Source organism: Rhincodon typus, chromosome 5 (assembly GCF_021869965.1).
Source record: "Rhincodon typus isolate 14 chromosome 5, sRhiTyp1.1, whole genome shotgun sequence".
Classification (NCBI taxonomy): Eukaryota; Metazoa; Chordata; class Chondrichthyes; order Orectolobiformes; family Rhincodontidae; genus Rhincodon; species Rhincodon typus.
Window position 1 is genome coordinate 2,696,126 of NC_063336.1, and position 14,679 is coordinate 2,710,804.

The following is a 14,679-nucleotide window of genomic DNA, read 5'->3' on the forward strand; positions in this document are numbered from 1 at the left end:
CAGGATTGCTGTCTTCCTCCAGCTCCACACTGTATTGACTCTGACTGCAGCATTTGCAGTTCTTGCTATATCTGATGGAAAATTTCACACTTGCCCGAATGAGTGTAGCTCTAAAAGATACTCAAGATGCTCAACATCATCCATCTAAAGCAGACCTCTTGACTGGCACCATATCCACAAACATCCAATATTTAGTCCATATTGGAAGTGGATCACTGTTCCTTCAATGTTGCTGGGCCAAAATCCTGGAACACCCTGCCCAACAGTATTACAGATGTACTGACACTCCAAGGCCAGCACCGGTTCAAGAAGGTCAACAATAAACCACCTGATTACAGAAAGTCACCTAATTTTGGGAAAAACAACCAGGCAAAGCTTTAAGGAAGAAAGAGATGCGGCCATAATTGCTGACAACCTCATTGCACGATACTCTGGGGCTCTGTTCAGGTAGTTGCCTAGCAACACCTTTTGGTACAAAAACAGAAATTGCTTGAAAAACTCAGCAGGTCTGGCAGCACCTGTGGAGAGAAGTCAGAGTGAACATGTCAGGTTCAGCGACATGTCTTCAGAACCCTTTTTGGTCTTGGTTTATGTTTTAAAAATCTAGGGAGCCAGAAGGAAGAAATCCTCTAAAGCTTACAAGAAAAAAAAAGTCTCAGTCTCTGTTTTTTCTTTGAACTATTTGAGAACCTGATAAAGAATCCACATCTCAGGATCTTCATCAGCTTGTAAATCCTTAAAGCTGAACTGTGATCACTTTCCAAAGACTTAGAACGACAGGGTAGCTGGATTTCTGTGTAAATCACGCCCTTGATTGGAAGACCTGTCGTTCGTCTATGGCTTTCAGCAATTTAGTTTCATCATCATGAAATCTGATGGAATGTGAGAATTTGTCAAATTCTACCTTTTGTTTTCCAGGCAATTGCCAACAAGGGTGATTTTCTTTTGCCCTGTTGAAATATAATCTCTGTATGGTTGTGTTATACTTTGTATGGCTGTTAGTATGTTTGTTTTGGGATTCTGGATTACAATTCAAATGTTAACCATCTTTGCCATTTGTAGAAATGATTATTATTTTATGTTAAATGGACTTTTTTAAACTTCTTTAAAGGAACCTAGTAAATGTGACTTTTCCTCTGGATAGCAGTACCAAAAGTGAAACAACAGGCCATTTTGGTGATTGAATCAAAACATTTATAATGGAGGGGCTCGTGGACTAGTGGGGTCGGATAATGAAAACATTCTTCTTCTCATAGTCGTACCATCTCCTCCAGTCTTGGTTGCAACACTTCCTAATATTTAATTGGACAAAATTACTGCCAGTGCAGCGCTGGATGGTGCAGAAATAGTCTGGCAATTTGGAGATAAACATTTTAACAGAACTGGACAGGGTAAAGGCAGGAAGGATATTCCCGATGACCGGAGGATCCAGAACCCGGGGCCGTGGTCTGAGTATATGGGGTCGGCCATTTAAGACTGAGATGAGGAGAAATTTCTTCACGCAGAGAGTAGTGAGTTTGTGGAATTCTCTGGAACAGAAAGTAGCTGAGGCCAAAACATTGAAAGTTTTCAAAAAGGAGTTAGATATTGTTTTTAGGACTGAACGGATCATAGAGTATGAGGAGAAAGTGGGAACAGGAGTAATGAGGTGGATGATTAGTCACGTTCAAAGGACCAAATGGCCTATTCCTGCACCAAGTTTCTCTGTTTCTATGTTTCTAAATATGAGAGATCAGCTGGGCAGTCCTGCCTCACAGGCCTCTTATCCCCCAGCCAAAGATCAGGTACCGAAGCACTTTCCATCCAGCCACTGTTCAAATAGCCCAGTAGGGATCTACAGCAGAACATGCAGATCTCACCAGTCAAATAATTTCCAGTAAGTCTTGTTTAAAAAAAACATTCCAGGTATTTCCACAAAATTTGAAATCAATCACTTTTTTCCACACACCTTCAATCGTTAAGTTCTTCAAGAAATATCAAATAAGAAGCATCTTCTGAACTGAAGACTAAAGCATTCCTTTGGTCCTGGCTCCAAACATCATTACTTGGATTCTGATTCCATTCCTCTTGGGGCAAAAATCTGAGACTCAGGCAGACTGTTCTGGACATTGGTATCTTATTGCTACCTCAGCTTATCTACTCATATACCTATCAATCATGTCTTCATTATCTCTAGACTGGATTATCTCAACACATTCCTGGTCAGTCTCCCTCAAGCCAAACATCATAGCTTAAGATAGATTGCCCAAGACCAAACTCCGATCAATCCTTTCGAGCCAGCACACTGATGTTTGGTGACTTACACTGTCTCTCAAACAAGCATTGTTTTGATTTCTTCATTTTCTTTGTTGCTTTCAAATCCTTCATCACGTGATTTCTCTCCTGAGCTCAATGATCACCTCTAACCCCAAAATCTTCTGGCCACTCTGTGTTCCTCTCATTTCAGACTTTATGCTGGAGTGGGTGGCTTAGAAAGTCTTTATTCATTGTCCACTTCTAATTTTTTTAGTAGTTGGCATTTAAATTAAAGTTAAAGTTGAAATTCTCAAGTTCACAACCCGATGCGTGGTTTTAACAACCAGTTTCTCTGGAACTAGGTTAGATATACTTCCAATTCCCTGGCCCCCAACGCCTCATCTTCACTATGGACATTCAATCCCTGTATACTTGTATCCCCACGTAGATGGCCTAAAAGCCCTCTGCTTCTTCCTCTCCCACAAGCCCAACCAGTCCCCCTCCAGTGACACCCTCATCCGCTTAATAGAACTTGTCCTTACCCTTAACAACTTCTCCTTCAACTCCTCCCACTTCCTACTGACTGATGGGGTGGCCATGGGTACCCGCATGGGCCAAGCTATGCCTGCCTCTTTGTAGGACACGTGGAACAGTCCCTCTTCCACTGCTACACTGGCACTATCCCCTACCTCTTCCTCCGTTACATCGATGACCGTATTGGCGACACCTCATGCTCCCACGAGGAGCTTGAACAGTCCACTGACTTTACTAACACCTTTCACCCCAACCTCAATTTCACCTGGACCAGAGATAGTAGGAACTGCAGATGCTGGAGAATCCGAGACAACAAGGTGCAGGGCTGGATGAACACAGCAGGCCAAGCAGCATCATAGGAGCAGAGAGGCTGACGTTTCGGGCCTAGACCCTTCATCAGAAAAGGGGGAGGGGAAGGGGGTTCCAAAATAAATAGGGAGAGAGTGGGAGGCGGATAGAAGAGGGATAGAGGAGAGGATAGGTGGAGAGGAAACAAACAGGTCGAAGAGGCGGGGATGGAGCCAGTAAAGGTGAGTGTAGGTAGGGAGTTAGGAAGGGGATAGGTCAGTCCAGGGAGGACGGACAGGTCAAGGGGGCGGGATGAGGTTGGTCGGTAGGAGATGGAGGTGCGGCTTGAGGTGGGAGGAGGGGATAGGTGGGAGGAAGAACAGGTTAGGGAGGCAGGGACGAGCTGGACTGGTTTTGGGATGCGGTAGGGGGAGGGGAGATTTTGAAACTTGTGAAATCCACATTGATACCATTGGGCTGCAGGGTTCCCAAGCGGAATATGAGTTGCTGTTCCTGCAACCTTTGGGTGGCATCGTTGTGGCACTGCAGGAGGCCCAGGATGGACATGTCGTCTGAGGAATGGGAGGGGGAGTTGAAATGGTTCGCGACTGGGAGGTGCAGTTGTTTGTTGCGAACCGAGCGTAGGTGTTCTGCAAAGCGGTCCCCGAGTCTCCGCTTGGTTTCCCCGATGTAGAGGAAGCCACACCGGGTACAGCGGATGCAGTATACCACATTGGCAGATGTGCAGGTGAACATCTGCTTGATGTGGAAAGTCTTCTTGGGGCCTGGGATGGGGGTGAGGGAGGAGGTATGGGGGCAGGTGTAGCACTTCCTGCGGTTGCAGGGAAAAGTGCCGGGTGTGGTGGAGCTGGAGGGGAGTGTGGAGCGGACAAGGGAGTCACGGAGAGAGTTGTCCCTCCGGAAAGCAGATAAGGGTGGGGAGGGAAAGATGTCTTTGGTGGTGGGGTCGGATTGCCTGGACCATCTCTGATACCTCTCTCTCCTTCCTCAACCTCTCTGTCTCCATCTCTGGTGACCACCTCAAAACCAACATCTATCTCAAGCCCACCAACTCCCACAGCTACCTGGACTACATCTCCTCTCACCCACCTTCCTGCAAGAATGCAATCCCCTACTCCCAATTCCTCTGCCTCCGCCGCGTCTGCTCCCAAGATGGGGCGTTCCACTCCCGAACATCCCAGATGTCCTCTTATTTCAGGGACCACAACCCTCCCACTTCGGTGGTTGAAAATGCTCTCGACCATATCTCTTGCATTTCCCAAACCTCTGCCTTCACATCCCCCCACCCTCCCCCGCAACAAAAACAAAGACGGAATCACCCTTGTCCTCATGTATCACCCACTAACCTCCGTATTAAACGTACCATTCTCCACCACTTCCGCCACCTGCAATCCGACCCCACAACCAAAGATATATTTCCCTCCCCACCCATATCTGCCTTCAATAGGTCCTGCTCTCTCCGCGACTCCCTCATTTGCTCCACATTCCCCATTAGTCCCACCACCCCCGGCACCTTTCCCTGCAACCGCAGGAAGTGCTACACCTGCCTCTACACCTCCCCACTCACCTCCATCTAAGGTACCAAACAAACCTTTCACATCAGACAGATGCTCACCTGCACATCCATCAGTGTGGTCTATTGCATCCGCTGCTCCCGTTGTGGCCTCCTCTACATTGGTGAGACCAAGCGGAGGCTCGGAGACTGCTTTGTAGAGCACCTGTGCTCTTTTCCGCGACAAACGACAACACCTTCTGGTCATGAACCATTTCAGCTCCCCATCCCACTCCCTGGGCGACATGTCCATCCTGGGCCTCCTCCAGTGTCACTACGACGCCGCCTGCAAACTGGAGGAGCAGCGCCTCATATTCCATCTTGGGAGCCTACAACCCAATCGTCTCAATGCGGACTTTACCAGTTTCAAAATCTCCCCACCCCAGGCCTCATCCCATGACCAACCCTCTCTCCCATCCCCGCCTCCTTGACCTGACACAACCTGTCCATCTTCTCTCCCACCTATCCGCTCCTCCCACCTCACTGACCAATCCCCACCACTGCCTACCTGTACTCACCTATCACCATCCCACCTACCTTCCCCAGCCTCACCCCTTCTCTCTCTATTTATTTCGGAGCTCCCTTCCCCCTCCCCCATTTCTGAAGAAGGGTCCCGACCCGAAACATCAACTTTCCTGCTCCTCTGATGCTGTCTGGCCTGCTGCGCTCCTCCAGCTCCACACTGTGTTATCTCTGACTCCAGCATCAGCAGTTCTTACTATCTCCGAGATAGGTCTCTTGTTGCTTTCAATTTTTCAGTCACAGAGATCCAGAATGCAGAACAACACCCTTCAACTCAATGGCTTAGCATTGCAAGTGCACATTTGACCAGCCTGTCTATGTTGTCTTGTCATCTAAGGCTATCCTCCTCACTATTTGTAGCTACAACCAATTTTTATATCATCCACAAACTCATCAAGCAACCCTCCAACATTCAAGTCAAAATCATTTATAAAAATCATAAAAAGCAAGAGCAACACTAACTCTGTGGGACCCACTGAATATAGGCTTCCAGTCAAAAAAACACCCATCAACCATCACTCGTCACTTCCTATTGCTCAGCTGACTGTGCATCCAATTTACAAAATTTCCTTGGATCCCATGGGCTCCTAGCTTCTCAAAAGCCTTGCTGAGGTCCAAGTAAATAACATCAAAAGCATTGCCTATATCTGCACATCTGATAACTTCTTTGAAAAACTCAATCAAGTTGGTCAGGCATGACCTCCCCTTAAACGTGCTATTTTTAATTAATCCTTGCCTCTCCAAGTGCAGATTAGTTCTTTCACAAAGAATTGCTTCCAGTATTTTCTACTCTTCAGAGGTTAGAGTGATTGGCCTGTAGTTTCCTGGTTTATCCTTGCTCCCTTCTTAAATAACAGTGCCACACTGGCTGACCTCTAGTTCTCCAGCTCCTCTCCTGTGGTCAGTGAGGAATTGGACATTTTTTTGCAACCACCCCTCCTATTTCCTCCCTTGCTTCATTCAACAACCTGGGATACATTTCATGAGTAGGAAACTTCTAAGAATTAACAAAGATTTGCTAAAAAGTAACAAAAAGAGTGAATGTAAATTTTGAAAGAAAACTAGCCAAAACTGTTAGCAAAAGGCTATTTTTTAAAAATTCATTCATGGGATCAGGGCGTTGCTGGCTAAGCAGCATTTATTGCCCATTCCTAATTGCCCAGAGGGCAGTTAAAATTCACCCACATTGCTGTGGGTCTGGAGTCACATGTAGGCCAGACCAGGTAAGGATGGCAGTTACCTTCCCTAAAGGACATTAGGGAACCAGGTGGGTTTTTCCAACAATCAACAATGGATTCATGGTCATCATTCGACTCTTAATTCCAGATACTTATTGAATTCCAGACCCAAAACTTCAGCTTTCCTGCTCCTCTGATGCTGCTTGGCCTGCTGTGTTCATCCAGCTCTACACCTTGTTATCTCAGATTCTCCAGCATCGGCAGTTCCTACGATCTCTTAAAAGAAGGAACCTTGCCTAACCAAACCACATTTCTCCATCTCTGCTGAGGTTAGCAGGTACATGCTATTAAATATATTACCAACACAAGCTCTTATCCATAAAGTTAGGGGGATGAGAACAAGGAGTCATTGATGCAAAATTAAATGTCAGAGCTTTCAAACAAAGAGCAGATGAAATGTACAGAGCCATGACACTGCAATTCCCTTACATTTCTGAGGCAGAAACTATGAATTTAATGCTGCTATGACAATGAGTTTAAAGGTGGTGTGGTGTTTAATCAGGAGGGAGGATGCAGAGTGGTCACCTCCCACCGTTAACCCATCCAACTGTGTGTGTGTGCGTGCGTGCGCGCGTGTATATGTGTGTGTGTGTGTGCGCGCGTGTATGTGCGCGCGCGTGTATATATGTGTGTGTGTGTGTGCGCGTGCGCGCGCGCGCGCATGTAACTCAGAGAAGGCCCTTAAGTCATCCATTAATACCTACTGACAGTGAAGGAACAGAAATATATTTCCAAGTCAGGACAGTGGCTTGGAGGGGAACTTGCAGATGATGGTGTTCCCATATATCTGCTGCCCTTGTCCTTCTAGAAGGAAGTGGTCGTGGGTTTGGAAGGTGCTGTGTTTCAGCTTTGCCTTTTACACTGATGCAGCAGGCTGCTCCATTATTCAAATCAGAGATATTATCATTTGGGAACAGACTGAGTGTATGCATCCGTGTGAAGGGTAAAAGCCAGGACAGATGGGCTGAATGACTCATTTCCATGCTGCAACTGACGTTTTTACTAAGTTACCTGTTGAGTTCTCCCAAGATCGCTGCTATCAGGGAGCTCTTGCCACAACCGACCTTTCCAACAACTCCTATCAGCTCCCCCTGCAGATAGATTGAAACAGAATCTGTCACTTTAATGAATGTCTCCATTTAACGTTCTTTCAGTTCAGCATAGCTGAACAGAAGACCCAGTTGGTAATCAATACGCTGGGTATTTCAATTAGAAACATAATTGTGAGAAATACAAAATACATCAACAGGCTGGAACACAGCAGCAGAGAAAAGGAAAATGGAAATAACTCCATTCATCCTGCTCAACCGTTCAATAACAGGAAATACACAGAGAATATTTTAGAATTTTAAAAATCTTTTTATTCATATCTCATATTTAGTGAACTATGTTCATTTCTCCTATCTAAGTCAGCCCTTAAAAATTAATTCCATAAATGACATGTTTGCATAAGAATTATAGAAGCTTACAGATCAGAATGAGACCATTCAACCCACTGTGCATGAGACTCCTGTGACTACTGTTAGAAACCCCCGTAACAGAGCAAAACATTCCTCCCTCTTCAATCTACCAAAGCCCTTGATAATTGTGAATTTCACACTTATGTTTCCACTTAATTGTTCTGTGATCCAAATACAAGTTTAACAAGTCAGGTCTCTCCAGCAGTCCTGCTGCCCTGGTGTCACCTTGATAAATCTTTTCCGTGCCCTCTCCAACACCCTGATGTCATTCCAAAACAGCCTTCCTCTGAACTGCAAACAATAAACCAGCAGAAGTCCAACATTGTTGTATAAAAGTTGGCAAAGAATCATAGAGTCAAAGAGATATACAGCTTGGAAACAGACCCTTCAGTCCAACTCGCCCATGCAGCCAGATATCCCAAATAAACCTAGTCCTGGAGTGAAAACAGAAGCATCTGGAAAAGCTCAGCAGGTCTGGCGGTATCTGTGAAGAACAAATCAGAGATAAAGTTTCAGGTCCGGTAACCCTTCCTCAGAACTGATGGTAGCTGGGATAATGTCGGTATATATGCAGAAAATAGCACAGGGAATGGGGTAGGGAGTAAATGATAGGGTGGAGCCTGAAGAGAGAGAAGAGCAGTTGGACAGACAAAGGAGGTGATAACAATCTGGCTGGGAGCATGAATAGTTGTTAATGGGGACTTTTAGCAACTAACAACAGGTAAGCTCTCTGTAATGGCAGGCTATGTGATAACAAGGCCTGGTGTGTGGGGTAGGGGGCTAGGACATGGGACAGGGGGAGGCAATGGCCCAGTGGTATTATCACTGGACTGTTAATCTGAAGACCCAGATAACATTCTGAGGACCCAGGTTTAAATCTTGCCACGGCAGATGGTGGAATTTGAATGCAATGAATATCTGGAATTAAGAGTCTAATGATGACCATAAATTCATTGCCGACTGTCGGAAAAACCCATCTGGTTCACTAATGTCCTTTAAGGAAGGAAACTGCCATCCTTACCTGGTCTGGCCTACATGTGACTCCAGATCCACGACAACATGGTTGACTCTTAACTGCCTTCTGGGCAATTAGGGATGGGCAATAAATGCTGCTTAGCCAGCAACGCCCTCATCCCATGAATGAATCAAGAAGACAGGAGAGTTTGGGCCCTAAAATTATTGAACTTGATATTAAGTCTGGAGGACTGCAGGATCCCCAAGAGAAAAATGAGGTGTTGAGCTTCGCTGGAACACTGCAACAAGCCTGAGACAGAGATGTGCCAGGGAACAGTGTGGTATGTTAAAGTGGCAGGCAACAGGTAGGTCAGGGTCTTTTTTGTGAGCAGAACATAGATGCGAACAGTCACCCAGTCTATACTTCGTTTCCCCAGTGTAGAGGAGACAACATTGTGAGCAGCAGCGAATATAGCAGACTACATTGTGGAGATAACACAAATTTCTGAAGAAGGGTCCCAACCCAAAACGTCAACTTTCCTGCTCCTCTGATGCTGCCTGCCCTGCTGTGCTCCTCCAGCTCCACACTGTGTTATCTCTGACTCCAGCATCAGCAGTTCTTACTATCTCAGGCTACAGTGTGGGAACTGCAGGTGAAGGTGAATGTTTGGGACCTTGGATAGTGGGAAGGAGGTAAATGGGCACATGTTGCACCTTTGCTGTTTGCAGGAGAAGGTGCCTTGGGGCTGTGGGTGTGTGTTGGGGGTGAAATAAGAGTGGACCAGGGTGTCCTGGAAGGAAGGGTCCCTGCAGAAGGCGGACAAGGGGGAGGGTAATATGTATCTGGTGGTGGCATCGTGCTTGAGGTGGCAGAAATGGCATCTGATGATCTTCTGGATGTGGATGCTGGTGGGATGGTAGATAAGGACTAGGGGAACCCTATCACTGTTGCGGGAGGGAACAGAAGGGTTGAGGGCGGAAGTGCGGGAGATGGGTCAGACTCGGTTGAGGGCCCTGTCGACAACAGTGCTAAGGAATCCTTGGTTGAGGAAGAAGGTGGACATTTCAGAGGCTCCCTGGTCGAAGTTGGACTCACCTGATAATATGCGATGGAGACAGAGGAACTGAGAGAATAGGATGCAGTCTTTACAGAAAGCAGGGTGTGAGGATGTATAGTCCAGGTAGCTGTGGGAGGGTTTATAGTGGATATTAGTGGCCAGTCTATCCCCAGAAATGGAAACAGAGATATCGAGGAAGGGAAAGGAGGAGTCAGAGATAGACCAGGTGAAAGTGAGGGCAGGGTGGAAATTGGAAGCAAAATCGACGAACTTTTCCAATTCCAGATGAGAGACGGAAGCAGCACCAATGATATCATCGATATCTAAGGTTTTGGAGTAGATCTGTAGCTCAGGTTGTGGGTGTTGAGGTTGGTTGGCTCGCCGAGCTGTTTTGTTGTTCCGCAGACGTTTCGTTACCATGCTGGGTAACATCCTCAGTGCAGCCTCTTCATCAGTTGCTGCACTGAGGATGTTATCCAGCACGGTAACGAAACGTGTGCAGAACAACAAAACAGCTCGGCGAGCCAACCAACCTCAATATCATCGATATATTGGAGAAAGAATTGTGGGTGGGGCCTGGAATAGGACTGGAACAACGAATGTTCCACATACCCCACGAACAGACAGGCATAACTTGGGCCCATGCAGGTACCCATAGCCACCCTTCTGACCTGAAGAAAATGAGAGGAGTTAAAAGAGAAGTTGTTGAGAGTGAGGATGAGCTCAGCCAAGTAGAGGAGGGTGGTGGTGGGTGGGGACGGTTCAGGCCTTTGCTCCAGTAAGAAGCCGACAGCCCTGAGACCATCCTGGTGGGGAATGGATGTGTAAAGGGATTAAACGTCCATGGTAAAGAGGAGGCAGCTGGAACCTGAAAACTGGAAGTTTTCTAATCCTGAAGTTGTTGGTTGGTTTGCCGAGCTGACTGGTTTTCATGCAAACGTTTCGTCTCCCTTCTAGGTGACATCGTCAATGCTGTGCAGCTTCCGTTGAAGCGCTGTTGTTCTGTCCCACTCTGAATTTATATGGTCCGGCCTGTCATGGTGGACAGTCTTGTTTCTGATTTTGTACTGGAGTGGTATGTAGATGGGGTCAACATGTTTGCTTATTGCATCGATGGTTGAAAACCAGGCCTCCAGGAATTCCTGTGCTTGTTTTTGTTTTGCTTGTCATAGTACTGTAACTTTGGCCACATTATTGGACAATCCGAAAACACAAACCTCCAATGAAACCATCAGTAAGGACAACATGCTAAAATTACTGGACCTATGCCTTACCATATACATCGTCTTCAATGGCCAGGTATATGAAGAAATTAATGGAACACCCATAGGTTCACCCACGTCGGTGCTCATAGCAGAAGCTGTTATGCAAAGACTGGAATGCACAGCCCTCACCAGATCCAGCCTAAACTGTGGGTTAGACACGTGGACAATACCTTTGCGATCATTAAACGAGCAAAGTTAGAACAAACACACCACCTTATTAACAGCACATTCACCGGGATCAAGTTCAACAGAGAAGAAGAGAACAACAATCAACTCCCATTTCGAGGTGTAATGGTGGAATGAACGAACAACAGTGAATTCCTTACCGGCATATACAGAAAGACTACACACACTGACCAAATCCTGAATTACAACACTAATCGCCTCAGTGTCCACAAATAGGGCTGTGTCAAGACTCTGTATAAACGAGCGATAACACACAACACTCCAGAGCCGCGCAAAAATGAAGAGGTAGACCTATACAGAGTCTTTGCAAACAATGGGTATCCCAACAGTCTCGTCCACCAATGCTTAGCAAACAAACAACACCAAGAAGACATTGTGTGCCCCAACACACTGGCCACCCTACCCTATATTAGAAACACATCAGAACTGAATACAAGAGTCCTACAACCTCTTGGAATAAAGAATTGCACACAAATCAACAGCCACACTTCGCCAGTTACTCTCAAAGACGCAAGACCCCATACTCACAATGAACAGGACAAATGTGATGTACAAAATGAGAAAACCTACATAGGACAGATGAGCAGGAAACTCAGCACCAGGATACATGAACACTAACTTGCAGCAAAATGGCACGACCAACTCTCCCTCATTTCAATACACTCAGACATAGAAGGACATCAGTCTAACTGGGACAAAGCCACAGTACTACTGACAAGCAAAACAAAGACAAGTACGAGAATTCCTGGAGGCCTGGTTTTCAACCATCGATGCAATAAGCAAACATATTGAAATAGACCCCATCTATATAACACTATGGTACAAAACCAGAAGCAAGACTGCCCACCATGACAAACCGGACCGTATAAATTCAGAGCGGGACAGAACAACAGCATTCAACAGAGGCTACACAGCAATGACGAGTAGTCAGCTCGGCGAACCAACCAACAACTCCAACTGCAACCCGAACTACAGATTTACGTTAAAACATTAAAAAATCTAGTCCTATTTGCCAGCATTTGGCCCATATCCCCAAAATCCATCCTATTCGTATACCCATCCAGATGCCTTTGAAATGCTGTAATTGTATCAGCCTCCACTACTTCCACTGGCAGCTCACTCGATACACACACCACCCTCTGCTTGAAAATGGTGTCCCTTAGGTCCCTTCTAAATCTTTCCCCCCTCACCTTAAACCCCTGCCCTCTAGCTTTGGTCTCCCCTGCCCTGGGAAAAGACCTTGTCTATTTACACTATCCATGTCCCTCATGATTTTATAAACCTTTATAAGGTCACCCCTCAGCCTCCGATGCCCCAGGGAAAATAGCCCCAGTCTTATAGGTCAAACTATCCAACCCTGCCAACATCCTTGTAAGTCTTTTCTGAACCCTTTCAAGTTTCACAACATCCTTCCTATCGCAGGGAGACTAGAATTGCATGCAGTATTCCAAAAGCAGCCTAGCTAATGCCTTGTACAGCTGCAACATGACCTCCCGACTTCTATACTCAATGTACTGACCAATAAAGGCAAGCATCCCAAACACCTTCTTCACTATTCTATCTACCTGCGACTCCACTTTCTTATTCTATTCATTTTGTCGGTTGTGGGCGTCAGTGGCTGGCCAGCATTTCTTGCCCATCCCTCGTTGCCCTTGAGAAGGTGGTGGTGAGCTGCTTTCTTGAACTGCTGCATTCCTCCTGCTGTGGGTTGACCCACAATGCTATTAGGGAGGGAATCCCAGGATTTTGACCCAGCGGCAGTGAAGGAACTAAACTCCTTCTGCCACTCCTCAGGCCACTGGCCCATCTTGAAAGTTCCTTGAAAGATACGACTGTACTCGAGGTAACCTTCTTCACTGTCCACTACACCTCCAATTTTGGTTTCTTCTGCAAATACTAGGCGTACCTCCTATGTTCGCATCCAAATCATTTATATAAATGACAAATGACTTTTTTTCTTTTTGTATTCAATATTACCAACACAGAGGTGAATATGAATAATGTGGAGCTGTATATTAACAACATGGACGTGAATATTAACAATACAGAGATGTAAGACAAACCAGGGCAGGACTTAAGAGTTAATGGTTAGGCCCTGGGGAGTGTTGTCAAACAGAGAGACATAGGAGTGCAGGTGCATAGTTCCTTGAAGGCTGCATCGTATGAGGACAGGGTGGTGGAGAAGGCCTTTGGCACATTCACCTTTCCTTTATTCATTAACAGGATGAGGGCGTTCCTGGCTGGCCAGCATTTATTGCCCATCCCTAATTGCCCCGAGGGCAGTTGAGAGTCAACCACGTTGCTGTGGGTCTGGAGTCACATGTAGGCCAGACCAGGTAAGATTGGACATTAGTGAACCAGATGGGTTTTTCCTGACAATCGACAATAGATTCATGGTCATTGTTAGATTCTTAATTCCAGACTTTTACTGAATTCAAATTCCACCATCTGCCATGGCAGGATTTGAACCCAGGTCCCCAGAATGTTATGTGGGTCTCTGGATTAACACCACTGGGCCATCGCCTCCTCACAAAATACATCAAGTACCCACTGCCACGACTCAGATACGAACCAAGGTTACTGGAGCCGCAACACAGAGTACTAACCACTATACAATCACAGCGCCACACAGAACAGCACGCTTAAATTGGACAGAGCATTGAATATTGCAGTTGGCATGTCATATTGTAGCTTTACGGGATATTGGTGAGGCAACATTTGGAATACTGCCTACAATGCTGGTCGCCTTGCCATAGGAAGATGGTTCTTAAACTATAAATGGTGCAGAAAAAATTTACAAGAATGTTACCAGGACTGGAGGTTTGAGTTAGAAGGCGATGCTGGATAGGCTGGGACTTTCTTTCTTGGAGCTTGGGAAGCTGAGGGGTGACCTTCTAGAGGTTTATAAAATAATGAGGAGCATAGATAAGGTGAATAGCCAAGATCTTTTTCCAAGGTTGGAGAAGACCAAAACTAGAGGGCATAGGTTTAAATTGAGAGGAGAGACTTAAAAGGGACCTAAGAGGCAAATTTTCACATAGAGTATGATGCATGTATGGAATGATCTGTCAGAGGAAGTGGCAGATGCAGGTGCAGTTACAACATTTAAAAGACATTTGGCCAAGCCCATGAACAGGAAAAGTTTAGAGGGATATGGGCCAAATGCAAGCAGGTGGGAAAATGGGTCAGCATGGATGAATTAGACCAAAGGGTCTGTTTCCATGCTGTTTGACTCTATGACTTTCTATCTATGGTTATAAAACACAAATCTTTTGTCAGCAATTGCATGGGAATCTTATTTGTGTGCTCTTTCTATAAGAAAATGCTTCACATTTACTTCCTATAATAAAAGCGAAATGCTGTGGA

General features: G+C 45.9%; 1 protein-coding gene across 1 annotated transcript in view; it reads right to left on the reverse strand.

The window, feature by feature from the left end:
- The window catches only part of LOC109923440 (ATP-binding cassette sub-family C member 10-like), a 57,393-nt gene that overhangs the window by 10,781 nt on the left and 31,933 nt on the right, over positions 1-14,679 (reverse strand). Inside the window, exon 7 of the mRNA XM_048596738.1 lies at positions 7,402-7,481. Within this exon, the coding sequence (XP_048452695.1) occupies positions 7,402-7,481 (80 nt within the window). The remainder of the gene's footprint in view (positions 1-7,401; positions 7,482-14,679) is intronic.